Source organism: Vidua macroura, chromosome 14, assembly GCF_024509145.1.
Source record: "Vidua macroura isolate BioBank_ID:100142 chromosome 14, ASM2450914v1, whole genome shotgun sequence".
In the NCBI taxonomy this organism is placed as follows: domain Eukaryota; kingdom Metazoa; phylum Chordata; class Aves; order Passeriformes; family Viduidae; genus Vidua; species Vidua macroura.
The window spans coordinates 8,265,937-8,292,767 of NC_071584.1; the positions used below are offsets into that span (position 1 = coordinate 8,265,937).

At 39.3% G+C, this 26,831-nt stretch overlaps 1 protein-coding gene across 5 annotated transcripts in view; it reads left to right on the forward strand.

The window, feature by feature from the left end:
- The window catches only part of AFF2 (ALF transcription elongation factor 2), a 359,389-nt gene that overhangs the window by 313,311 nt on the left and 19,247 nt on the right, over positions 1–26,831 (forward strand). For 3 of the 5 annotated variants that reach the window (XM_053989974.1, XM_053989970.1, XM_053989973.1), the window contains exons 10-18: positions 4,805–4,967; positions 5,485–6,504; positions 8,618–8,742; positions 14,532–14,766; positions 16,636–16,775; positions 17,324–17,387; positions 20,755–20,891; positions 24,078–24,149; positions 24,509–24,602. In XM_053989974.1, coding sequence (XP_053845949.1) covers positions 4,805–4,967; positions 5,485–6,504; positions 8,618–8,742; positions 14,532–14,766; positions 16,636–16,775; positions 17,324–17,387; positions 20,755–20,891; positions 24,078–24,149; positions 24,509–24,602 — 2,050 coding nt within the window. The remainder of the gene's footprint in view (positions 1–4,804; positions 4,968–5,484; positions 6,505–8,617; positions 8,743–14,531; positions 14,767–16,635; positions 16,776–17,323; positions 17,388–20,754; positions 20,892–24,077; positions 24,150–24,508; positions 24,603–26,831) is intronic. The other 2 variants (XM_053989971.1, XM_053989972.1) reach the window with 2 other exon arrangements.

Genomic DNA, 26,831 nt, shown 5'->3' on the forward strand with positions numbered 1-26,831 from the left:
AATTGGGAAAAGATTCAGGGAGATAGCTAAGGACTTGCTAGGAAGTTTTGTTCCTTGATGAGTTTTACTGCTGTAGTCTGAATTATACTTTTTTTTTTACATCTGTATTTACAAGGTTAAAAGTTTGTTATTTTTCTTATTAGATGTGAACAAGCTGGAGTATTTCTTTACATTTACAACATTATCTTTGTTGTAGCTACCAGGTTTAATTTTGAAGATCATTTATAACAACAGTAGAGTAAATTATATGTTGAAACCAATATAATGGTCTGGATGACAACAAGAACAAAAAAAGCATAAGCCACATATCAGACCTTTGGTTCTCTTTGCAGCATAATGATCCAGCCACATAATAATGCCATGACTGCTTTAACTGGCTTTTGAAAAATAACCCATGAATTAAAAAGCAAGCTTCAGAGTGATTTGGGCAGATCACCTGTACCAGTGAACTGCAGTGAAAGAAAGATGCTTGGTGTGTGATGAGGTCAGTGCAGCTCCTCACCAGGAGCCATCAGCAACCACACAGCTGCAAGGCTCAGCTTGCTCAGCAAGAGCTGAAAAATCCTCCAGGTACTGATGGTACTGGTGTTTGTCCCCTCCTTCAAGGCATTTCTCATCTCATTCTTTGTGACCATGTTGTGCATGATTATCAGGAACTGGGAAACGCTTTCACTGCAAAAGCACAAGAAGGGAGACAGGTGAAGGTGCTGCAGAAGAACTTCCTTCTAGCTGGCTTCCAGATGTGCAGGTCTCCTTTGTCAGAACAGGTCCCAGCTTACCAGTCTGCAGGCAGCTAGAGATATCTTCATGGTGACCTTAGCAAGGGACAGAGACCTGCCTGCCCTTCCCCCTGAGTGTGGGTGTCACTCCAGGGCTCTCATCCCCATGGCACAGGAGGAGCTCCTTGGGAGAGGGGTGAGCAGCCACTGATCCATCTGGTCTGAGTCATGGGGGTCTCTCTGCCGAGTCATTTTACATCTTTGCTCCCAGCCTGGTCGGGGCTCTGCATCAGGGCAGAGCACATCTGACTGCCCTGCAGGACTCAGCTCAAGTGCTGAGCACAGGGCTTGCAAAACGAGAACAAACTTAAAAGGAGGGCAAAACTGATGTTTCTATTAACTGCAGAGAGGCCTTGCTCTTAGAGAATGTGACAGGCCCACACTGAGTATGAAGATGACTGTAATACCTCTGCCGTTTGCTTTGTGTGTTTGCACTGCAAGCTCTTTGGCCCAAGGACTGTGCCTCATCATGTATTTACACAGATCCAGCACAGCAGGTCACTGGTCTCAGTAGGGGCCTCCAATCTCGAGTGATAATAATGAACTGGCTTTCTTTTAAGTGTTATTTACCCAAACAATGCTGTGTTCCATTGTGCAGCATTGTTTTTATTATTTTTTTTTTTCAGTTCACATGATATAAAAACATTGTCCACCCAAACACTGAAGAACAATATGAGTCCTCATCTCCTGCCGGGAAATAAAAATTCAATAGTTTCAAATATCAGTCCTTCCTGCCCCCTTTAGTTACTTTGAGGACTTGTGTCTGATGATAAAATGCTTTAAATCCATTTTAAACCTTGTCTGGACTGGCATTCCTTGTCTGGATCTTAGCAACATAACAAAGCTTGCTTTGAAAGTCTCTTCAAGAAGCAACCCCCAGTTCATGTAGTTGAAACCTATGTGAGGAAGCCCACTTTATTTGTATAAGAGCTGCTTGAATTGCAGAATCTAGCCCAACATCTTTCAAAACATGATTGAACTTTATATCTGCAGAAATCTCTGGAAAGAGTGCAAACAAAGTATTTTTGAACTAAGAGATGCATTATATTTAAGGAAAAAAAATCACAAAAGGCAATCCAGAATATCTACTAAAGTTATTTTATTGGAAGCAAAGATTCATTTTTATGCACTTTTATGCTTTTGTTTGTTTGTTTGTGAAATGTATGCATACCTTTTTCTTGTCTGCTGAACTGCATTGTAAGAAGTTGATTGTGCTTGTAGCTATGTACTAGATCTATCTTTAGTAGGGTGAGATGCTAGGAAAGGCATTTTGGGTCTTATCTGATTGTTTTGCAAAGCATACACAGTTGCTCTCAACTCAAACTACACGATGAAAATGAACGCTTCTACTTTGGTAACGAGGATCAGCAATGATGCCTTCAGCATGAAACTGCCCGGTGTAGCCAAGGCATAATTTTATTATCCCAGATGAAAGAAAAATATGACCTCATTGTGTTTTGTATGAAAAACATTATTTTGAGCCTGTCTGGTTCCTGCATGCTTGCTGAGCTGTATTGCTCAGTAATGTTTGGCACATGGTAGCTTTTTCCGACTGAGGCTGGTGTGCAGAAAGAAAGAAAATAAGCCCAGGTTGGAGCTGCTATCTATTTCCATGGTTTTATTCCTGCCCTTTGTTAAGACAGTTGCAGTCTGCTCCAGAATGACTCCTGTTGTTTTGTGAGCGCATCCCAGCTACAGTGTTAGTCCCAGAGTGCTAAGAGAGGTAAGTTGTGTTTAGAGGTGGGAAGGGTCTGGCTGGGGCGCTGCCTTTCCCTTCTTTGATCGAAGGTAAGAGGTGTTACTCCTTACATCAACTGTTGTAATGAGAGCAGACACGCCACTCCTGAGAGCAGAGCATGTCCTTAGGCAGATGTGCACAGCTGTGTGTGCAGCCCCACACACACACCTCTCTGTGTGGTTGCCTGGGCACAAACCACTCCAGAGAAGCTCTCAGATTTAGGGGGAAAGTTGTTTTTAGATTAAAACGTCAGTCTTCTGATGATTCCATAAATAACACTTTTTTTCAAGGCTGATGCTCCATTATAGAATGGAATTGCCATGTTTGCCTCCTCAGTCTGGGAATTGTTGTGGTGTTTTCTATTTTATTCTTCCTGGAAACATTTGCAATGAAATATGAAAGCTCATTTTTCATCTACTATTAGTGTTTTCCAAGTAAAAAAAAAATAAGACCAAAATTACTAGATGATGAGACAGGCAAACACCCCTACAATCACATTTTCTTTTTCTCCACTTTTCTGTTTCCTTGTTTACTGTAAAAAAACTGCATGAAAAGTGTGTTTTCTTATACTTTGTTGAGCTTCACTGTAAAGGAGGGATAAAGGAAGAAATAAAAACAGTTTTCAAAAAAAAATTTATTAAATACAAAATGTAAGATCCATTTTAATTCAGCAGTGTTTAGTTTTCCATGATACTTTCAGAAATGCCTGTATGTTTTCATCATCTGTTCTTTGAATTGTCTTTTATGTCCAGTTGAAATTTTCTAAGTAGCTCTACTTGAGTCAGTTGAGTAAGGAGCCGCTAAAAGAATTAAAAAAATAAAAAGTGTATGGACTTAATGAGCAACAAAGTTACTGATCTGTAGCAATTACCCAAGTGAGTAATTTTGTTTCATTAATGCACCCTAAAGCACCAAGCTGTTTTGTCAATGGGCACTGCAGGGCCATTGCCAGGCTCAAAGAGACAGTTTTGTTACCAACCGCAGAGTAAGCGATAGGTTTTACCAACAAGGAGGAGAGAAAGTAGCTTAGTGTAAGAAGAAAATTAAACTCCATCTATTATTGTCACGGAAGCCAATGGCAATGCTTGTAAAGATTCTAGCAGAGCAGGGTCACCCATCAGTTTGTTCTGGCTTTTTCTTTTTTGCTTCTTCCCCTGGCTTTTCCAGTTTATTGGTTTCTGTGGATTTTTAAGAGGACATCTTGATGCACAGAGCAACTTGGTTTGAAAAGGGAAGGAAAGCATATTCCTGGTTTAGTTGAATCCTTCTTGGAGGAAAATAGAAAAGCAAATAGAAACAGAGACAAAGCTGTATTATACCTTGTAGGCACCTCTGGATCACTCAATATGGGACACACACAGTGTATGATATATTAAGGTGAAGTATTGAATATCCATAAAGGCGTACTAGCAAATGGTGTCAATTTTCAAACACTTTGCTTTGTCAGCTTCACAAATTTAAAATCAATCATCCAAAAGTCCCTGTATAGATCAGCTGAAAAGACATATAACCTTATGGTTATCTCCCTGATGAAAAAGTTGAAATTAAAGAAGAGTTTATAAAGACTCAGATTGGCAGAATTCTGTAGTGCTAAAAGCTGGGGTCATGTGACTTCTTAGATTAGAAACAAATGATGAGGAGAAACAATGACACAGTGCACTGCTAATAAATACATCTTGGAGGACAGTTGAACACACAGAAAAATAGATTTCACAGAGAAGCTTATTTTCAGCATGAATGCTATTTTCTCAGTGCATTATCATAAATATGAGAGAGAAAAAAGCTATAAATAAAAAATTCTCAGGCACTCCCTGGAGGCTTGTCAAAAGTACATGGTTTTTGTACACTGCAGTGTAAAAGTATTCACTAAAATTAATTTTTAAAATGTCCCATCCAATATTAGTTGCCTGATGTCCTTCCTTTGATCATAAATTATAAATGAACTGGCAAAAAATGAAGAAACCATGATTCCATTAATGAATTATTTAAGTGTGGTTGTTAGTTTTTGCAATCATTGGCCTAATAAGCTCAGGCTTGTGACACTGAAGTGTTTCTTACTGGAGGGTGACGATGATGGTAATGTTATTACCATAATCAATGTGTCCCATGAGTCATGAACGCAGCCAGCTCCTCTGGTGGCTCCACGGTGGCACAGCCCCTGGAGCTCTCATGGGTCTGCACTGCAGGAGAGGGAGGTGACACTGAGTTCATTTGGTGTGAATGGGGTTCACTGGGCAGCACGTGCAAAAAGCCAGGAGCACACTAAGAGAGGATCTTGTCCCCGCAGCAGCCTGCCAGTGCCAGTGGCACACGCCGCTGGCTTGGCCCATTCCAGCGGCGGCTCCGGCAGCTCCAGCGAGTCCGAGAGCAGCTCCGAGTCCGACTCCGACAGCGAGAGCAGCTCCAGCGACAGCGAGTGCAACGAGGAGTCACGCAGTGCCACGCCAGAGGTGAGGCCACCCTCAGCTCTCCCCAGAGCGGGGAGCATGGAGGGGAGCAAAGCCCCACTCCCTGCTAGGGGCATGTTGGAATTCTGTGCTGTTTGATGCTGTTGACTTCTTTTCCCTTTGCCGTTTCACATGTATGACCCACATACTCATTCTAGCTTTTGGAAGAATCTTTCTGGCCTACATTTGAGTTGCTTTAAAGAAATATTTCGATTTTCGCCAGTAGCTAGAGAAGATTTTATTGACACAGTATTCAGCTGGGACTAAGGAAAGGCAACATGACAAAACTGTCTCTTCAGGGACTAGCTAAACTTTTTAGTTGTATTAAATTTCTCCAGGGCTACATTGTAAACCAGATAAGGAAGCCTAATTAACCATAAATACTCCATAAATACTCCCATAAAACTAGCAGTCAGCACTAGTTGACCGAAATAAAAGGGTACATTAAAAAAGTTCTCTTTTAAAGGAAAGAACACTGCTTCTGTCTGAGATTTGTTTCTTGTCATCCTTCAATCTGCAGCCCGAACCCCCCTCAACAAACAAATGGCAGCTGGATAAATGGCTAAATAAGGTGAACCCCCACAACAAGACCATCATCAACAATCAAAATGAGCCTCACAGTGAGAGCAGCTCCCAGGCCCAGAGCAACCAGCAGGCCGAAGGGCCAAACAAAGGGAAGCTCAACAACAGCCTGCCCCCGACCGATTCCAAAGACCGGGCGATCCTTAGTCCCATCCGAGAGAAAGCCAAACCACGGGTCGCCCAGAAAACCCCAGAGGCAAAAAGCTCCAAGCAGAAGTCACCAGCTCATAATGAGCCAACTTCACAAAGGACTACTGGGAAAAAGCAACCCAAAAAGGTAGAAAGGACTTCCAGTGTAGAAGAGTATAACTGGCCCAAACCAAATAATACCAGCAACACTCCCAAAGAAAAAGACACACAGGAACCCCCCGAGCAGCCAAAGGTTCGAACTAAAGCAGCAGTTGGGAAGACAGCTCCAAGGAAAGAACCACGAACTAGCACAGGTCTCACTTCAGAGAAGAAAAAGTACAGAGGCCCCAGCAAAATTGTCCCCAAGTCCCGGGAGTTCATTGAAACTGATTCATCTACTTCTGATTCAAACACAGACCAGGAGGAGAGCTTGCAGGCAAAGGTGCTGCCAGCCTGCACTGGGTCTGGCAGTGGTGTCAAAGTGAAGGACTCTGGCAGTAATATCCTCAGCGTAAGTAGCTTAACCAGCAATGGCAGCAACACATCCATTGACCAGACCAGCAATGACCTGGAGGAGCAGATCTTTTCTCCTATCCCAATCGTACAAAATGAACTTCTGTCCCCGCTGAGAGAATATGAAGAACTCAAATCTCTGTGGGTGAAAATAGACCTTAGTTTACTCTCTAGGATACCTGGACAGGAAACCTTTGAGACCACGTCTGTGAAAAGTGAACCAAGAGAGGCAAATGTGAAACACAGGCGACCATCTCGAGAGTCCCCTACCCCAGCAGCTGAAAAACCCTCCACAAAATCCAAAAGGAAACACAAGGTAAGTAATTTTCATTGTTTAAAGGGAAACACTTGCATTTCTGAGCACCTTGGAGGTCAGGACCAGAAGCAGTGATTCCTCACTGCACCTGCAGCTGGGCTGTGGAAGGCATCAGAGCACTGAGGCTTTATTGGTTTTACAATGGACAGACATTTACAAGTGCACTACAAATTAACATCAGAAACTAGTAAAAAGCAAACCCCAGCTGACAAAATCAATAAAAGTATTTTTTGATATTTTTCTTACAGGTTTTTCACTGTAGTTGCTCACTCACCTATTAGTTTCCAGTGTTCTGTAATCTGCAGAAAGTGATGAGTTCATATTAGTACAGTTTCAGCCATACTCAGAAAATGTGACTTCTGTTTGGAAGGGAGAGGTTTATTGTCTGCAGAGTTAAGGTGTTTTCACCACTGGTTTAAACAGGCTTCATCAAAGTCAGTGGAATGGTGCTTGCTTATGTTCCTGGTGAATTTAATTTTTATATTGTTTTGTGGTATGAACAAATATGATCCATAGAATTATAATTTACTTAACTAGCTGCTTTCTCTGCACAGCTATCCAAAAAAACAAATATATTTTGACTGAAGACATTATGTTTTATTGTGTGTTTTATGTTATTTATGCCCAAGGGTATCCTACCTTGTGGGATATGACATTGCGCTTCAAACTAAATGTGTTTTCAGAAAAGAAACTGAGGTTTTATATCCTAAATGAATTTTTGTAGTCAGTTTTTCCAGCTGAAATGGTTGTACTCGGGTCTGCCTGTGAAAAGTCATCAGAGTTTATTTTTTTTATATTCCAAATTTTATAAATCATTGTGAATATGACTTCAGATGTCTGTTTTGATGGACTTCTTGAAATTCTAAGTTTGAGGAGTCCAGTGTTACGAGAAAATTAATGCAAGACAAAGACAGACGATGCCAGGCAGACACAGGGTCTACACCCCTGCCTAAATGAGTCACTGCACTGGCTCCTTCCCTGCTGAATTAAGTGAAAGTAATCACATGAGTAAACTCAGCAGGTTTTTATTCAATTTATATTCTAGCTCCACACTACAGAGATGCAAGAAGGAAAGAGAAAAAAAAAGGTAGAGGGATGTATAAATGTCCATACTTATGTATGTCTGAGTACACTAGGGTGCATATTAATTATACCAAAAATAATTCTTCCTGAGTAGATTAGTGGAGTGTCTGTATCATGGAGAAGGAATCTTGACTAAAACACAAGAGTACTATTTGCAACTAAAGTGAGGGCTCCTAGGGAAGAAAAAAAAATAGGGGGAGTTATATGAAAGGTGGAACCTCATCATTTCCTTAACTGAAAGTTTGATTCAGAAAGTAACAAAATGGAGAATCTTGCTCTGAGCCTGTGCTAACATAAGCTAGACTCTGAATCAGCCCCTGTAATGTTGTCATGTGATTGTTCACTGCTACCCAAGGGGAAACAAGCCAATTAGGATGACTTAAGGGTATACCAAGAGTTAAAGCAGGGTAGGGAGAGACTAATTTGTATTTCTAAATCATGCTATTAAAAGATTTGTTTTAGCCATCTATTAGTGGACTTGAAGACTGATATGAAGGTTCTAGAGACAGAGCAATAATCAGCTTTGCTTGTATCGTCCTCGTTCAGGCACAAAAGTCATGCATCAGGGAGTCTTCCAAAGCAAATTTCAAATGAGCTATTGCTGTTAATGACTACCCCAGCTCAGTCCTCTACTCCTAGTCCTGTGAGAAATACTTACTCAGAGAAGTTTTCCCATCAACTTCTATTAGGTCAATGAGTAAAAGCTATTTACTTGAATAAAGTTTGGTGCTATCAAATCTTTGCATCTAAATTATTAATTAAATTCCAGTGCACTACAGAAGATAACTTTAGTACACGAGACATTTTGCTTCCTAATTATCTGCTATGTCACTTGTTATATAGCAACTTCATGTCCTGTGTTTGGAGCACGTTTAACTCTTATTTCAGGTGACTTTCACTTCTCTTAGAGCAGTAGTTTAACTGCTGCTGCTATAAAGGAAATATATTGAGATTCCATAGGTCATCACAGTGGCCAGTGAAGCTGTGTATAAATGCTGGATCTTTTATGCTCTGCCATTTTTTGTTAAAGCAGACAGAAAGCCTGGAAACCTTTGTTGAAAGCAAGAAGCAGCGCCTGGAGGACCCTCCAGCTTCCTGTCTGCTCCCACCTTGCATCTCTCCAATACCGAACCACAGAATAACCAGCACTAAAGAGTAAGTGGATTTTTGACGTCACATTCCTGAGGGATTTCACAGTACTGTTCTGTAAATATCTTTGCTGTAGAGTCAGATGGGCTTTACAGCCCATCAGCATAAGTGATACAGCCTTGGTCTTCCCATCCATGAGAAAGAGAATTCATGTGGCTTTGGATGAGGTTCGTTCCTCCTTCTGATGGGCCTGCAAGACTTCAGAATGCTGCCACAATCCTGGTGTGCTCTTCAGCCTCCTTTCAATGTTCTTTATTGCCTCTGTTACCTTTAACCGCTGTGGACAGAGAATCCTGCTAAAAGTGGGATTTATTTGTTTGCCTGGAATTAATTTTTTGAAATCATTTTCATGAGAGACAGTTCCCAGTTTTACTGAACAAAATAGTGAAATTGCCTCACTGTTTTACCTGTGTATACAGCAATGCCAGGGGCCACCATCCCAGGTGTCTCAGACATCTGCTTTGTATCTCAGCAGACAGACCATCCAGTAGTTTGTGCCTTTCAGAGTGTCTGTCAGAGATGGCTATAATGCTTGAACAAACAGGTGCCAAATAAATAATGATTCTGATTATAGAGTCACAAGGTTAACATTCTATAAATAGCCAAAGAGTCCAATTCCTTTTTGTTATTTCATGCTTCTGTGATTTTGAGATGAGGTGCTTCTTTCTGCTTTGCACTAGGATAAGCAAAAAATCATAGCGTGCTTCTAAAAACAATTTGAGGATAATATAGCTAAATTTAGATAAGGTTCAAAATTAAGTTATGAAATAGCACGCTAATTTTAAAATCCTTAAAAAAAGTTGAGCATAATTTTATTCATTCTGGTGTCAATATGGAGTAACCTCAGTCTGTCAATTAACCCCTCATTCAGGCACTGAGAAAATCAGAGTTGGAGTCTGGAAAAGGAAGATGAGTTGAAAGTTACAGTGGGATCTGTAACATGTTGCACATTTGATAAACATCATGATGGGTGTTGCCTGATTGTCATTGCTAGATATACAATTAGCAGTAGAAGGAATCAAGGATTATCCATCCCCAACGCCTCCACAATCCATTAAAAAAAATCTTTCTATTCTTGTCACCATCAGGCCCTAAGGATCCACCCCCAACCTGATGTTTCTTAATTTGAGCTTGTTTTCCAGGTCATTAATTTGATTCCTCAGAGCTTTCAACCCTTGGCTATACTCTGTTAAAACGTAACTGTGTCCATCAATAGTTATTTCCATATACTAGCTTTTTCTCTCATCTGCCTGAAGTTTTGAAACAAAATTTTCTGACTTCTTTTGCACCTCGGTGAGACCTGGATCACACTGCATTTGTTGTTACTAGTGTTTCCTCAGTTTGCCTGAAGAAAATGCAATACTTTTTTTGATTCAGATTTTCAGTTCAGGTTTTCAACTCCCAGACACATGCAACTGAATATAGACCAATGTATTTCCCAAAAGATCAGGGAGCTGGATGAACTGTGTGAAGACAATTCCCTAGAAATCTTTAAGCAGTCAGGAGTGATTCTGTTCTCCAGAGGGTTGAGTAAATTTTTAAGGGGAGGCAGAAGAAAGTCCAGTTTTCAAGGCCATGGGGAAAAATAACTTTTCAGGGGTAAAAGGTTGAAAGACAGGCTTTGCCATTTGGTCTTTTATTCCCAGAAGTTCTAAGTTTCCTTTTAGAACTGTCTATATAAGGACTTTACGAAATGAGGGTGAGTCAGCTACAGGTGTGATGATGATCTTCATCCCTTAAGGAGGTGTTTAGTCCCATGGTGGATGTTGTCACTTAGTAGGAAACTTTGGTCTCTCCTATTAGAATTTGATCCCTATGCCAATAAGCCAAGTTCCCCAAGGCAGACATGAGATTTTTATTAGGCTTTTTTAAAGGTACAAGAGTGTTTTGACAGAAAGACCACGATCTGGGCCAAAATTTGGAGGCATTCAGGAATCTGGAGCAATCAGCGAAAGATAGGTCACACCTGTGCTTTCACAGCTCCCATTGCCTCCCTTGCTGTGGTTTAGGCACTTGGATACATTTCTTTATAATCTTCCCCTAAATATATGGACTCAATAAAGCAAGCAAAGATGCACAATTAATCTTTAAAGGGTCACATGTCTAATAAGGGCAATTATATGCCTAATTTCCACAAGTTTCTGTGATTGCATGTATAATTTGAGTTTAGAAATTTCAAATGGCCACTTGTGAACTCAAAAAGCATTTGCACAACCAGAGAGCAGGTTTGTATTATGTAGTCTTTGCATAAGCCATAATTACCTCTCTGTTTCTTCCCTCACATATTCAGGGGCTGATGCCTTTTCCAAAATCTGACCTGACACTTAAAATACACTGTTCAAACTATTGCCACTGTATTTTCCTTATTTCTGATACTTACAGCAAATGAAGGAATAGGTGTTTCAGTGTGTTTATAGGAATACATTGAAGCACTTCAGTGAAGCTGATTTTTTGTCAGATCAGCTGCCTGCTTTGCAACAAAGGATTATTTATTTATATTTAGTTCCTTGACAGAGAAATTTTAATTTAAGCATTAATTGTATGTGCTGCTGAATCCCATTGATATATGAATATTTGGTTGGTAGACCCAGTCCAGACAGAGACTGGACTCACCAAATACTCACCAGTATTTGGCTTTTTGTAGCAACACAGGGAATTATTTGCTGATGCAAACTGTGAGTCAAACTGGACTCATACCAGTGAAACATGCCCACCATTTAGCAGGCATGCTAGAAATCTGTCTGAGGCAAGCATTTCTGCATTTTTGTTTTTCAAAATTTCCCATTCTATTTTGTTTGACCTTTAGTTGAAGATGCACCTCTCCTTGGCAATACATATTAGCTGGTCCCTTGGATAGTCAGAACAGCATTCATTGGGCTCCTTCATGGCACAGGCAGCCTTCACATCTATGACAATGACTTCAGCTCCATTCAGGTGCTGCCATATGGTCCAGGCTGATGTGGGAGTGACCTTTCCCTGTGAACCCCTGCAGAAAGTCAGATACATCATCAATGTGCAGCATTTCATTGTGGGCTGGGGGAGGAGAGGGGAAGGAAAGCCAAGTTCCTGGTATAGACAGTGGCTTTGTCTCACCAGGCCAGAGATACCACTGCATACCACAAAGAGTGGATTAAAAAAAGGGCAAAGAAAAGCAGCTTGAAACATGAGAGTAGCTGGAAATTCTCCTTTCTTCATGCAATGACTTCTCGTTGCCTGTTTGCTTGCTTGCTTGCTGCCCTAAAACAAACCAGGCTGAAAAAAAAAAAAAAAGGCAGATGGGGAACCTACTCCTTCTTTGATAATTGGCCTGTTTTAGACACAAAAGATTAAAACCCTGCAGCCACAAGGCCATCAGTTCTGCTTGTAGTTTTTCAGTGCACTTTGTGTTTCTCCCTAGATTTTAAATATATTTTAACTAACAATCATGTCAGCAAATAAAACCATTGAGTCTCAGTAATTATTGCAATAAATTCATTCAAAATTAGCGATTCCTGCAATCAAAGACCAGTTTCTTAGGCCATTAACAGCCCAAAGCAAAGTGACAATCTGGTTAACTGCTGGTAACAACCTATTTCATGGAGGTTATTGTTAGCATAAATGCTTTAGTGTAAATCAGAGGGAGGTAACATTGCTAAATAAATTATCAGCTTAATTCCTGCAAAAACCTATAGAATTAAGTGGGCAAGGGAAAGAAAAGGAAAAAATCCAACTGACAATTAAAACTGTATTTATGGGGGGGTGAAGTTAAACGTAACTTATGTAGAAAAAATATCCTCTAGAGCCATTTGTTTTGTGGTTAATTGTTCTAAGCCACAGAGTGATTTATGTGCCAGAGTTGAGTAGCTGCACCTGTTCCTTGGTTTGCCCCATCTTATATCTGAGCCCAAAGATGAAGTGAACTGGTGAAATTTTAAATAGTGAAGTTTTAAATAGTGGAGAAACTCCTACATGCACAGTGGCACAGAAAAGCACTTTGCTCTGTGTTCCCCCTGTGTATGCATGCTCACGGTTCGCTGAGCATGTGCTTGGGAGGCAGAGGGTTTAGATTCTGCTCCTGGGTGCTTCTGTGGGTTAACTGTGTCTTCTTCGCTGCTGTACAATCCAAGAACACGTGTATGCTTTGTCAGGGCAGTGCACACCCTTTTTGGAAAATTTTCCTCTGGAAAAAGTACAGAGTGTTGTTAGCTATAACTATGGTAACTTGTCTGAATTCCAAAATGCCCTTTGGGAGTCAGAAAGTGAACAGATGGAGTGAGAACTTTCTGGAGGACATATTGCAAGACCACATGTGCATAAAATCAGTCTCCTCCAAGAACTGCCAGTGTAGTCCAACATGGTTGTTTGCCTTTGATCTTCTTCAGACCCATGTGTTTTCCAAGAAGGACAGCATCCATCCATAAGGCAATATGAATTTGAGCTTGATTTATTTCTTCAGTCTGAAGATCTTTAATATCAGAAAGTTTCAAATAAGATATTTTTAACTCTGCTTCAGTTGAATTAAAGTAGTTTTGGGTAGAGGAGCTATAAAACATGAGAAATTTGTTTGATTTCACTCTGTGGTTTCACAGATAAGGCTAAAATATTTCTGTATTACCAAAGGTCCCAAGCAGGGCAGTGACCGAGGTATAGCTATTGTTACTGTCAGTGAAACTGCAGAAGAGACCAGACTGAAATGAGAGCCCCTAAACGAGAAGTAAGGAAACCTGGGTCGCCTTCTCCTCTTTCCCAGGTTACTTTGAGGCAAAGGAGATCAATAATTCCTGACACTGACTGAAAGTGGGAACAAAACATAAATTCTTGTTGACTTAATTTATTATTGAAATTTTAGTCAATAATCATGAAAAGTAAATGGTCATGTAGAGCAATATTACATGTCTAACAAAAGATTAAAATTTAGGTTATCTTCATTGACTGAGCTGGGACAATACCTGAAATAAAAATCTATGAGTTGATTAACATGTTAAACAGTCAGTGAAGTCTTGAGCTTGGGTTTTTCTTTTTTGATTAATTTGAGTGGAGAAAGGTCTACTAGGTTGGCTTTTTTTTCCTGGTTTTACTGTGCATCACAGCTGCCATTGCTAGCCAGCTAGCAATTTCTGTACATAAAACAGACAATAGATTATCAGGTTACTTGAGCTTTCATGTCAAAACCACATTCATTTTCTGAATCACGTTCAATTCATCAACCAATATTTGCTCGAGGGCTTTTGCCAGCTACAATGTATCATTTTAATATAGTGTTGAACATTTGCTTTATTCTAGGGGTTAAATAATTATTATCTTGTTATTGTTATGGTTATCATTTTTGTAGTTGTTATAAATTCTATTTTTGGTTCATATGCTGCCATGTGCTGTTTGGGTTTTTTTGCAAAGGTTGCTTATGTGAGCCCTAATCCACCTCTTAAAAAGATGCTTAATGTTAAACACATAAATAGTCATACTTGATGTCAAAGGAACTAAACCCGTGCATAAAACTTTCCAGCACTTTGCTGAGTCAGAACCTCTATGACCTCTCAAATGAAGACTGACTCAAATTAGCATTTAAATTGGGTGCAATTTGTACTAATGCACTGCAAGTTGTCCTCCAAAGCAGAAGGTTTCTGCAGTCATTGAAAAGGCAGAGGCAGCTCTTCTGTTTTCACTGCTGTCCCCTTGTGCATTACCATGGAGGGCACGGGACTGCAGGACAGATTGGAGGGCAGAGCTGGCTTCTCAGTAAATAAAATGTAGGGCTTTGTGCTGTGGAGAATTAACCAATATTCTTGAATTGCAACTGGTTTTTCTGTGTGTCCCAGGAGCAGCAGTAGCTCAGTGAAGAAGGTGACAAAGAAAAGAGAAGAGAAGCTGTTCCCTCCTCCCTTGTCCCCACTCTTGGACGATCCTGTGCACCGGCGGCACAGCAGTGACAACAGCTCCTTCAGCCAGGAGCCCACTGTCACAAACACCTCACAGACCAGCAGCTCTTCCTCCTCTGTTTCTAAACACAGGAAGAATGAAAATAAATCTTCTTCTAACCCCAAAGGAATCTGTGTAAGTAACCAGCCTCAGTTGGTGACGGTGAACAAGATAAAATGAAAAGAGTTCAGCTTTATTCTGTTGGATTTTTTTTTCCATACAGTATGAATTTCTAAATGCTTATGTAGGCTCACTCAGGGGGAGCGGATCTTTGCAGAGCCAGGCATAAACAGCTCTTGCAAGCTCCATTTTTAGGTCAGCATTAGGCATCTGCTTGGTGTTGTCTATCATTCCCTGAAGCACCTGGACCCTGAGCCTCAGAGAAGAGCTTTTGTAGCCATCAGCTATTTGAAATTAGTCTCTTAACTCTGTAGCTGCAACACTTACATTTTGAAAATAAAACTTCCAGAATATCACCTGAATAACTGCCCCAAATTTTCAGCCAGAATTAAGCACTGTAGTTGTACTGAATATTATGGCCTAAACTGAACAGACAATAAAAATATAACTAAGTATTTCTGTCCATAGTACACTCAGCATGGTAATAACCTCTCTCAAGTTTTCAGGCTCACAACAGTAAGGTTTATTTGTGCTTAATCTTCATTAATTATTTATAAGCTTTTAGACAATTTGTAAATATTAGAATATCGCATTGTTAGGGCCATCTCCCCATCAGTGGTTCTCACAGAGACAGTTCTTTGTTGCTGGCTTTTCACCAGATTCAGGTAGGGTGTTTTTCTGAAAATACATGAAAAAGATCCAAAACTGCATATCAAATTCACTAAAACAACCTAAAATTTCACATTAGTTTGTCGTCCTCTTTTTAGGTTAAAACAGAGAAACTCCAGGGTTTTGGCCCATTTTAGAAAATAGTCCTTCTTCTAGAGTTTCAAGCCCATCCTTACTTTATATTATCAAACTGTATCTTAGTATTACTATCAAAATTAAAAGACAAGAAGAAAATTCTGCCACAGAAAAAGCCATGCATAGCCCCATTTTTCACAGTTCACCACTTTGAGAGAGGTTGTTACCCTGAACTGTAATAGTAAAACTCACAAGTTGCATTGAATTGTAGGTGACAAATCACTTCACCTTATTCATTCATCCCTGTTGCTTTCTGATATCATTGTGTCACTTCAAGCTGCGCCAGTAATACACACGCCTTCAACTGAAATCAGTGCCAAAATGAACTGCATATGTCAGCAAATAAACAGTGCTGTGTAAACAGCAGGGCCTCTTCCTCTCATCCCAGCATCTCTAGTCAGATTTATCCTTGGTTAATCTATTATCTTGATACAAGAAATATTTTTCCCCTAAAATATGTTAGATTTCTTTCCCTAGTTCATTGGTTCATCTGTAATTTAGTTTATCTGGTTGGGGACCAAGCTTGCAAGTTGCAATTGCCTGATTTAAAATCTCTGTTATGCTTCTGGTTTTAATCATTGCAAAGTCACAACTGACTTCTGCTTTCCATTCTTCTTTCTGTAGCAAGAGAGGAAATTGTTCCCTGCTGAAATCCAAGCAGACTCTTCAGCCACATTAACAGTTAGCTCCTAGGAATATAGAATAAAGTTTACATTAGTGTGATACACCTTGAAGAAGTTGAGTTTAGATCTAGCCTGGCCCATTAGATCTCCCCACCCTTGCTTTAACCAGTGTCTCTAGTCAGTATCACCATGGTATCCACCTAAAACTTACACCTCAAGTAAATTACTGAGTTCAGGTGAGAGCTCAGAAGTGGAGTCATACTCCCTAATTAATCTTTTAGGCTCATGTTACAAAGAAGGGAAGGGTGGTTTGGTGAGGTGACATGAAGGTAGGTGGGCTTTGTGCATTAGCCTTCGGTTTGTTGGGAAGGTTTTTTGGCAGGGAGGATGGATGTGAGCACTTATATTGTTGGAAGATGTTTTTTTGAAGTATGAATAACAGTCCTGTGTTTCCTAGGAGGAAGAATCTCACAGTACACCCACAGCCAACACTCTTCTTGACACCAGCCATCTAGAACCAGACATCTGGTCTGCAATGCCAACGCTTTCCAATGGGAATTCTGAGCCCAGAAGACCCAAAATAACATTTGATGATGTGTAAGTTTTATTGACTTTGTGCTCTGTGATTGGGATTTTTGTGCAAGCAGAGGTCCCAGTGAAAGAGAATATCTTTGATTACAGTACTGGCATTGGGCACCTGTGTGGATAGTGCTGCACAAAGGCACACACAGTTTTAATCTTGGCAAATGAACTGTTGTCACTGATTAATGAAGATTCTGTTGATAAATGTTTTCAGATCATGAATGTTGGTTCACAGTAATTCTTCTTAATTTTTTTTTTTTTAGCTCCTCTAATGGAAACTTCTTATACTTAATTAGTTTAAAATACTTTTCCTTTTCCTCTGTTCAGCACACATTAATAGGTCCTTTGGGCAGCCAGTTTCTACAGCTACTTATTTAACATTCTGGTCACCCATCATATCTCTGCATACAGCAGCTTCAGATTGATATCAGGTTAAGATTTAATAAGATAAGTGGGCATATATGTCAAAATTCTTCTTTAAAGCAGTCAGCAGTATTTTTCAAACAACATTTGTCCAGCTATATGAAAGCAAAGACTTGAATTAATTGATTTTGTCTCTCTAGGCTGCACAATGCAGATTATTACATGCAAGAGGCTAAGAAGCTGAAGCATAAAGCAGATGCACTGGTAGGTTATCACAGGTTTTTTTTGTCTCTTTCCACTGTGGAACTCAGTGCTTAAAACTGAACATTATTGCACAAGATCTAAAGCCTCTCAGACCAAGAGGAACTCTGCTACTGACTAAATTGTGCTTCAGTTTGTGCTCCATAAACACACTGTGCACAAGTTAAACCCTGAATGCCATTCCTAACTTTTAAGTATTTGTTCCCGAAAGAAAGCTACTTACAATAGCTGGTGTTTCTTCCAAGGGGAAGCAACAATCATGCTGTTTATGAAGTATGTAAGATGGTTTTATGAAAGTTGACGTGTATTTGAAATTTGTTTTTCTATTCATTTTGAACCTAAAACAGAAGTGATGAAATATTCCATAGAAGAAAGACAGGCAAATCACCTCACACCCCATTATCATGTGGTAAAACTGTTTGATATTTCCAATCTGATTCTTTAAAATCTGAAACAATTCATTTTTATGTACTACATTCATTTTTATTGCGTGGTTTTAGGCTGATAAAGAAAGTCTCAACACACTTATTCCCAAAAAATCTGGTAGTGAGGTAGTTCAATGCTGGGAAAGCTTTTTTGCTTGCTTTACCCCAGATGAAATTACAGTAAGATTGGCCTAATTATGCCAAATGTTTGGATTTTGATAAAACTCTGTAATCTGACCGATTGTATTCTACCATGGTTTGTTCTATACAAGCTATGCCAGTTCTGAGGTGTCTTTAATAAACGTTTGCTTTGTAGGAAAGGACTTTGCCTCCTGTATGCTACACAGGGTGCAGAACAGTGGCTCATTCATGAAGACTTAGTGGAACTTGCTTCCTCTACTTAATTTAACTAAGATGTCTAAAATGGAGTGTGGCCATGCACTTTGCCCCTCAAAGAGATGTGTTCGTTCACGTCTCAACTTTATTATTTCTGGGGGTTTTGCATGTATGTTCTATCATTACCCATCAGACATTTATTTTGCGCTCAGAAAAACAAAACAAAACAAAACAAAACAAAACAAACAAACAAACAAAAAAAAACAATTACATGCTATGTTTTTAAAAAGCAAAGTAATGAAACAAAAAAGTCTCTCCCTCTGCTGTCAGTGAGCTGAAGGAGAGGTGACATTTCAAGCTGTCTGCTTCAGCTCTGCAGGCTCCCTTTTGGCTTGGGGCGCAGTGTTTCCAAGTGTTTTCTGTGTGGGGTGGGTTCAGGGTTTTGGCACCTGTTGTGACTGTCAGCAAGGTGACAGTCATCCCTCCCAGCATGCCCACTGACAGGAGGTGGCCTGATGGCTTCCAGCCAGCTCGGCAGGGCACGTCCAGCCACAGCCTGGCGTCTCACAACACCTCCCACAGCTGGGTGACCTTTAAACAAAGCACACGTGGTGCTGGCACAGGGCTACCTGCTCCATGCTAGCAAATATTTACAGGCTCAGGCTCCCGATGATCTCAACACGCTCTGTCAGTTTCCCTCCCTCTGCAGCTGGACACGCTCACAAGGTGTTGACCCCTCTCCTGTGCTCTCACCTGAGCCTGTGCCTGCAGGATCAGGGGTGTTTCTCAAGCAGCACCAAGAGGAGCAGGCACAGCACATCCCATTGCTGCCCACAGGCCCATCCTGCCTGCCACACACAGTTTGACAACCCGAGTGTCCTGATGTGAGGCCATCCACTGTGATCAACTTGTTGGCAGGCATAAATGTCCATGAACAAAGTATCTGCTTTTTCCTTCTGCTATTTAGATCTCAAGTCTTTTTTTTTTTTTTCCACCCAATGCAGCTGCACGCAAATAATCTCCATGTAACACATTTGGTGTGCAATCCCATAGTGTTACTTGTCCTATGGAAACAATTGCTGCTGGTTACTTGGTGCTGACATGACAGAGCACAGGCAGCATTGAAAGATGTGTTGCAGTGGCTAGAAAGATAATGCATGTGACCTCAAAATGTGTCAGCAAATGTTAATGAGATGTGTGGCAGCAGTGTTCCTGAGCTTGTAGAGAAAATAGATTTCTGGTGAAGGGCAGGACATTTCATGTCTTACGGGAGTGACCCCATGGAAACCTCTCCTTGTCTGGGGCTGCAGTAAGGGATCAGCTAATTTGGGTGGGCTGCTGCAGTGGCAACTTGCTGTACCATATGGAAGAGATCTTGGAGACCTCACTGTGTGCCTGTCTGAGATGTGACGAGCTGGAATAATTCCACCTTCTTCAGAGAATCGGATCCCATTCCTGGCTCAAATTCTGTGTCTCTACTAAATCTGCTTGCAGCCAGATTCTTTTTTCCATACCACAAAAAGTCATCTGTGGAAGACTTTTTTGTCTTCCAAAATGAATGGAAATTCTTTCAAAGTGAAAAAAGGAATTTGAAGAATATGCTGAGAAGCAGCCACTGGAATAGAGAGGGAGCAGTCAGAAACATTTCCCTTTTTCTGATCATTCATTTAATACCTATCAATTATACAAAGGCTCTGTATGTAATCAATGCACTAGAGCAGTACTTGAAATTAAAGGTGGGCAGAGAGAACTAGTTATGGCTTAGAAGAAGTCACAAAGACAAGTATACTTTTACCTTGGACCAATAATAAATGTTTTGTTTAGTACATTGTGAGAATAGGCTTCTGCTTTGTGAATGGAAACATATGCAGATGCATCAAAAATATTTTGATAGAGACATAGAAAGACATTTTTAAATTATTTAAAGTATATTGGATCTCCTATATCAAATGCCACATTAGTAGAATTCTTACATTCAGCTATCAAAAACTGAAAATGTTAAATACTATTATAAAGTGCATACTATAAAAATGTCATATATAATATTCATTACACATAAAAAAAGAAATCAGTATGTCTAAGTCAGTTTAATCACAACCATTACGAGGGCTAAAACCTTTTGCAATAAAATCCTAGTAAAATGAAATATTAAGCAGTGCTATATTGTCTCCCTTTTTTTTTTCCTGCTCTTTTACTCATCATATAAGTGATGTGATTTTTTTTTTTGACCAACAGTTAACACAGAATATGACTTTAGCCAAATGGCATGGAGTTGTTACTTAACCCTTGCATAGTGACATTCAAACTTAGTTCATCTGTCAAGGGGCAGTATGGATGTGCACAAACATGCTCAGTGCCCTTTCTTGCCTGTGTAAATCCCTGATGTCAGTGGACATACACTGACTTTCCTCTGTGGACCATTCAGCCACATAGAACCCTGAAAAGTTTTGGTAAAAACATAATTCCTGCCTCAATTATTGTATAAATTCATTCTTAACTACCAGTGTTGCTTTGCTTTCATCCTAAAGCTAGTGTTGCTTTGTAGAATAATCTGCCCACCTAGAAATCAAAGCTGAAGGATTTTCTTGACAGTGTCATTCCCATTTCAGCTGGAGAAGTTTGGTAAAGCAGTGAATTATGCTGATGCTGCCCTCTCCTTCATCGAGTGCGGGAACGCTATGGAGCGAGATCCATTAGAAGCTAAATCTCCATACACCATGTACTCAGAGACTGTGGAACTCATCAGGTTAATGTCCTTTCTGTGATCATTTTCATCATCTCATTTCAGTCATAATTAGAACCTGCTATGTTTTAAAAAATACCATTTCAACGTATTAATGATTTGTCCAAGGCATCTTCATCTCAGAAGTCATCATAATTAGTTCTTGCCATTTTATTAATGTCATGGAAAATTTATAATTGATGGACACTGCTTTTATAAATTATCCCCTTTAGAGGTTATAATGTGAGTGTTATAATTTGCAATATTCATAAAATTAAAATTGAAATGTAGTGGGTGGAAGTAAAGTATAGTAATTTCACTGTTTGGCAATGACACTTGTCTTTTAAAAGGTGTAGTTTTATAATTCTAAACATTAAAGGGAGTCTATCAGGATTTCTATTACAAACCCTGGTTTTTAGAGGTTTATAACTTGGCTGTTAAAAAAGAGAAAAGCTGAAACTTGAGATAAAAGATTATAGCCAGAGAGGAAGCTTCTGCATATATTGTCTTGAAAACAGTGTATTTTTAATGTTACAGGAATGTGAACCAGCTGAATTAATTTTAATACAGTTTTGGAGACTCATAGGCTAGAATATGGATAAGAGAGTCTTTACATACTAATAAAATGTCTGAATTATTATTCGAAAATCTGCTACTGCCTCCTTACTGTTTCGTAGTGTTGGGTCCATAGAAATAAGTCTCCTGAGTTACTAACTTTGCTTTACTTGAGCAAATTATCAAAGTGAAATCAAGGAGGCTTAAATTTACCTGTAAGTAGAACAACAGGATTTTTCCTCTTCACTGTGATGCACCTTTGCTTTCCCCAGTGTACGCTGGGAACATCCTTGTTAATGTCAGTGCAATTACTGGGAGTTTGCAGAAGTGAAAGAAAAAGAGGCAAATCAAGCCCTAAATATTTGGTTTTTAATATGTCAACGGTGGTTTTTTTTAACATGCCAAATTAGCTATCAGGGACTGCCAAAATAATGCATGTTTAACATTTTGAATAAGTAGGTATTTGCATAATAAAATTTATCAAATCTTAAGCTCTTACTATCAGGTAAATAATATGCCTGTTAAATATATAAAAACATGGTTTTTACATTTTACACTTCATAAAGGGAAGAAGCAAATCTAAAGAAATCACTCAAGAAAAAAAATTATGTTCACTCAACACTTGATCCATCCTCTCCATCCTGGAGAGCAGAGGACTTAAAAAAGGAGCCACCTGCCTCTGCTCTGCTGTGCCCAAATCATCCTGCAGTCTGACAGTGTGGCCTGAGCTACACAGCTGCAGCTGCATGGCAGAATAAATTGTATTTAAAGAAATATTCTTTAAAGAAAGGAACACTTCTTCATAGGAGCCTGCATTTATTTTTGGTTTTTTTAAGAAAACCACACAGCCCAGTTGAAATCATTGCTCCTCAGTCCAACAGTCTGTCTGTTCAGAGTGCACAGACAAAAAAGCTTTGTTCACCCATAACATGTGAACCAGTTAAGTCAGAGAATGGCAGCTCCAGAAGTGGCTCACGAAAGGGCAGGACCTGCAGGGAGTCAGATGAGGGCACAGCTGTATCCTGGGGTGATTGGCACTCTTCAGCATCAACAGCCCTGCTGCCTTGCTGCTCCTGGCACAGTCCTGCTGCAGGCTGTGGGACAGATAGACCTTGGCATGGAAGCAGCACCTGAACTGCTTCTGGCTGTGGAAGAACCTGGAGAATATGTTATAGTAGATCTCCAATATATAAATAGCTTAAGTCAGGTGAGATTAATTCTACCACCTACCACCAAAAGTAGAGTTTAGTTCACCAGCTGTTGCGTGTAGCATCTTGTAGCAGCCAGTGAGACTGATTTGTCCATTTAATTGCTGTCAGTGGTCACACATGGACAAAAGGTGATTGCCCAGGTGAGCAGCAGGCTGGTACAGGCTCAGTAAAACTCCATGGACCAGGACACAATTCTTGTGAGCTACAGTGGGTGCTGGATGTACAACCAAAGTATGTGGCTGTGCACACAATGCCTTCTCAGCGTAGCTGCTAACATTAACATCGTTTTTTACTGTGAGATAACAAATAGAGGGAGATTTTTCTCATTTTTACTCCTCTCTTCATCAGAAGCACAATTTCCCCCTTTTGCATTTAGCTGCGTCTGCCCTGACTATTTGCATCAGACACCTATTTGTGAAAGCAAGTGGAGCATCAAAGAGATTAGGACTCTCGGAGATCTGACTGTCAAATGTGTTTTAAGTTAATGGTAATGCTGAAATCCCAAAGAGACATAGATCTTTGTGTTTGATTACATTCATCCAGTCTGACCAGAACCACAATACCCAAGAGCAGGTGGGACAGGATGTGGAGGAAGCACTCCAGCTGGGGTGGTGTAGCTGCAGGCTGGGGCTGGGATGGGTGGTGAGAGCAAGGCAGGGGAGAGCAGCACAGCTGCCTGCAGTCCATTACCTCCTTGTAAATGAGAGCTCATCAAGACTGCCTGGATACCTTAAAACTTTCTTATGCAACGCTGAACCCTATTACTTATTCTAACACAAGTACCTGTGAAATTGCATTACAGCTCAGAACAATGATTTTATGGGATGAATTGATTTTCAAGAGACTAATGCATAGAATGGAGTGTGCTCAGTTAAAGGAAAAAAAAGACAGAGGAAATAGGAATACTCAATCCTTGATCATCCAAATGCTGGACAGCAGCAATTAAATAGAGGAAAGACCAAGTACACAAGATTCATAAATTAATGAACCCAATAATGAAAAAGCTGTGAACATGACCTTTCCTATATGCAAAACCATTTTCTATATAAAATATATTTATGAGAAGGATTTTGAAGATAGTATTCAAGCCCAAAATATTATATGTAAAACCTTATTATATGTTACTTTACACTTCAGTACCTATAGGGCCAAGATCTTACACTTCTGTTCAACACTCATCCCAAATGTTTGCAGGACTCAGCCTAGTTGGCTGGATATAATATCATTAATATGCCCGAGAATAGTTCACCTTGTTGGCCCAAAAAACTGGTTGGTGATTTACTTAAGGCCTCCAGATTTTAAGTGATGCTTTCTGTTGAGTTTTACATTGATCTCTTCATTACAGAACACTGTGACCAATAACGGTTGCAGTTGGAGAAGAATATCTGATTATTTTTGGAAACATCTTAACTCTCAATTTCTTATCTCTCACCTTTCTGACAAGGTATGCAATGAGACTCAAGAATTTCACAGGCTCTTCTGCCACAGAAGGGGACAAGAAATTAGCAGTTTTATGGTAAGTCCCTTTGCGACAATGAGAGAAGCAGCTAAAATCTTAAGGAGGACTTTAAAAGTACTGAATTACTTAAACAGCTTACAGAAGATCATTATTCTTGTTTTCCATTAAACTATTAAAGGATAACTAATGGATTTCTTCAGCAGCTGACTAAACATTTATTCTTCTAATTTATACTCTTATCAAGATGGGATTTTAATGCTTTAGACCACTTTTTTTTTTTTCTTCATTTGCTTATGTTTCAAAATGTAACCTTAGAACAGAAACTGCAAAATATAGGTCAGCTTTTTTTTTTTTTTTACAGTTTATAGGTTTCATTAAGCAATGGAATTAACATAATCCTTTCCTAATTACCACAGCTACCGATGCTTATCACTTCTCTACTTGAGAATGTTTAAACTAAAGAAGGACCATGCTATGAAGTACTCCAGATCTCTGATGGAATATTTTAAGGTAATCTTTATTCTGTTTAATTTGTTGATATTAAATGAAATTCATACCAGCACTGAGAGCTCTCACAAGTATAACTGCATGACTTAAAAGTCCCACATTTAACCTCTCCCCTGGGAAATGCAGGCAGGATGGCTGCCAGGGAATGGGGACAGAAGTGATTTGGGGGATTTTTGGATTAGTCACTTGATTCAAAGGACCATACTCAGTAATTCTACAAAAATAATATTATTCTCAACACCATGTAATGTTTATGCAAGTTTCTGATTCTTTCAAGGTTTCAATGTGCAAGTGATTATGAATTGACCCCCAATGAACCATAATAGAGTAATTATTTGGGCTGTAGTTAGTTAAGTTTAGATTTTAGATTCAGTGAGATTTCCTGAAGCTTATTGCAGTTTCAGAGATTTCTCCTTTTATTCCTGTGGAACTTCAAATTACCTTATCTACATCTTGAAGATTTGCCTGGTCATGACTTGGGAATGTTTTGTTTTTCCTTGTTAAATGCTTTTTACCATGTGTAAAAATGACAAATCCTCACTGTTCCTAGATTAAGAGAGAAATAGAATCTTTCTTCAGCTCTGAGGTTTTGATATTTATATTTCACTGGTTAATGCTGTTTGAAGCATACATTAATTCTTTTACTTTATTACTACATATTATTCTATAATTATGTAATTATACTGGCTTGTCAGCCCATCAGTCTCTTTTTGTTGGTGTTTTCAGCCTTTGTGAATTTGTTCAAGGCTTTGACATATTGGTACTGCAAACCAGTAAAAACCTCTAACACTGCAGTTTTCATATTTTCATGTAAATGGTGATAAAATGGTCCTTCTGCTGTAAAGCTCCAGTACTGCCATGGCAGCAGCCATAGTCCTGACTGCCCATGTGTCCCCTATGTGTGTCTCTGTGCAACTTCAGTAATGTTAGTCCTAATCTCGTGCTTAAATAGAGGCTCTCTTGTACCATTAGGAGTGCCTCTGTTGTGCTCATGGAGTTTTCAGTCAGGGATTTGCACAACAAATAAAATTTGAGCTACACACATTTGTAACCTCAGCATTTTCATGAAATGTATTCCAGCCACTTCAGATTTTATCTAGGATGAGTGTAGATTGTATCTTAAAAAAAGGATTATTAGACAAATAAACCTTTTCTGCAGAAAGTAATGATTTCTTAAAAAAAAAAAAAAAGGCAGGAGCAGGGGAGATTCTCTTGCCTTAAAGCCACTTTATTTTCTCTAGCTGTGCAAATAGGTAAGATAAAGAACATATTTACTACTCCCAGCATAAGAAAATGTCTTTTAATGTAAATTAAAATCAGAGGAAAAAATAAAAACACAATAAAATAGATGAATCAGGAATACTAGGCATAGGCATGCAGTTGAAGCTAAGTGTTTCAGTTAATGTTACAGTGTGTGTGCTATGAGCACTGTAGCTCATTTGCTAGGAGCAGTGTTTGAGTGTATACAGATTATATGTTCAGGTTCTTTCTGTAATAAAGGCACAGGAGGAGAAAAGAAAAAAATGGGAGCTATTAACTATGTGTTAGTTTTGTATTGCTGCACCATGCTCTCTGTGTTCACTAGCAAGAATCTGTAATACAAATGAAACAGATTAACTGTTTGAATAGAGTTGTTATTCAAACTTTTACACAATTTTAACTGTGAAAAGCAGCCCACTGTTTACAGCAGAGCTGGGGAAGAATTTTTCAGCTAAATTGTTCTTTATATTTTTCCTCACAAATGCCACTTTGTCCAAATTGAAACCATTTGTGGACAGAACTGGTTCTGATTAATTTCCAATTAAAAGCTTCAAAATGATACTTTTAAGATTTCAAAACAGAAAATAGCCATTTAATCATGAAAGCAATTTTGAAATTTAGAGGCAACTTGGAGTAAAATACCACTAAAGTGATAATTTTTTTTAATTGAATTTAAACGTTTTATGATCAGAAAAAGTGACATCCTGTGATGTATTTCCTCTGAAAGTTTGAGGAAGATTTTCATGTTTTTAAAAACATGCTGTCAGTAGTCATTGAAATATTTTTGCTAAATATTTTCATTATCAAATAACTGCTTCCAATTGAAATCTAGTCTTAATCTTGACAGAGCTATTATTTGTCTCCAGGTACTTCTGGGAACAATCCCCAGACAGGAAAAATTAACAATAAAATCTTCTTCTCCATTTCTGAAGACTTTCCAGGGCAGTTTAGGTCCCTCTTTCCTCCATATGC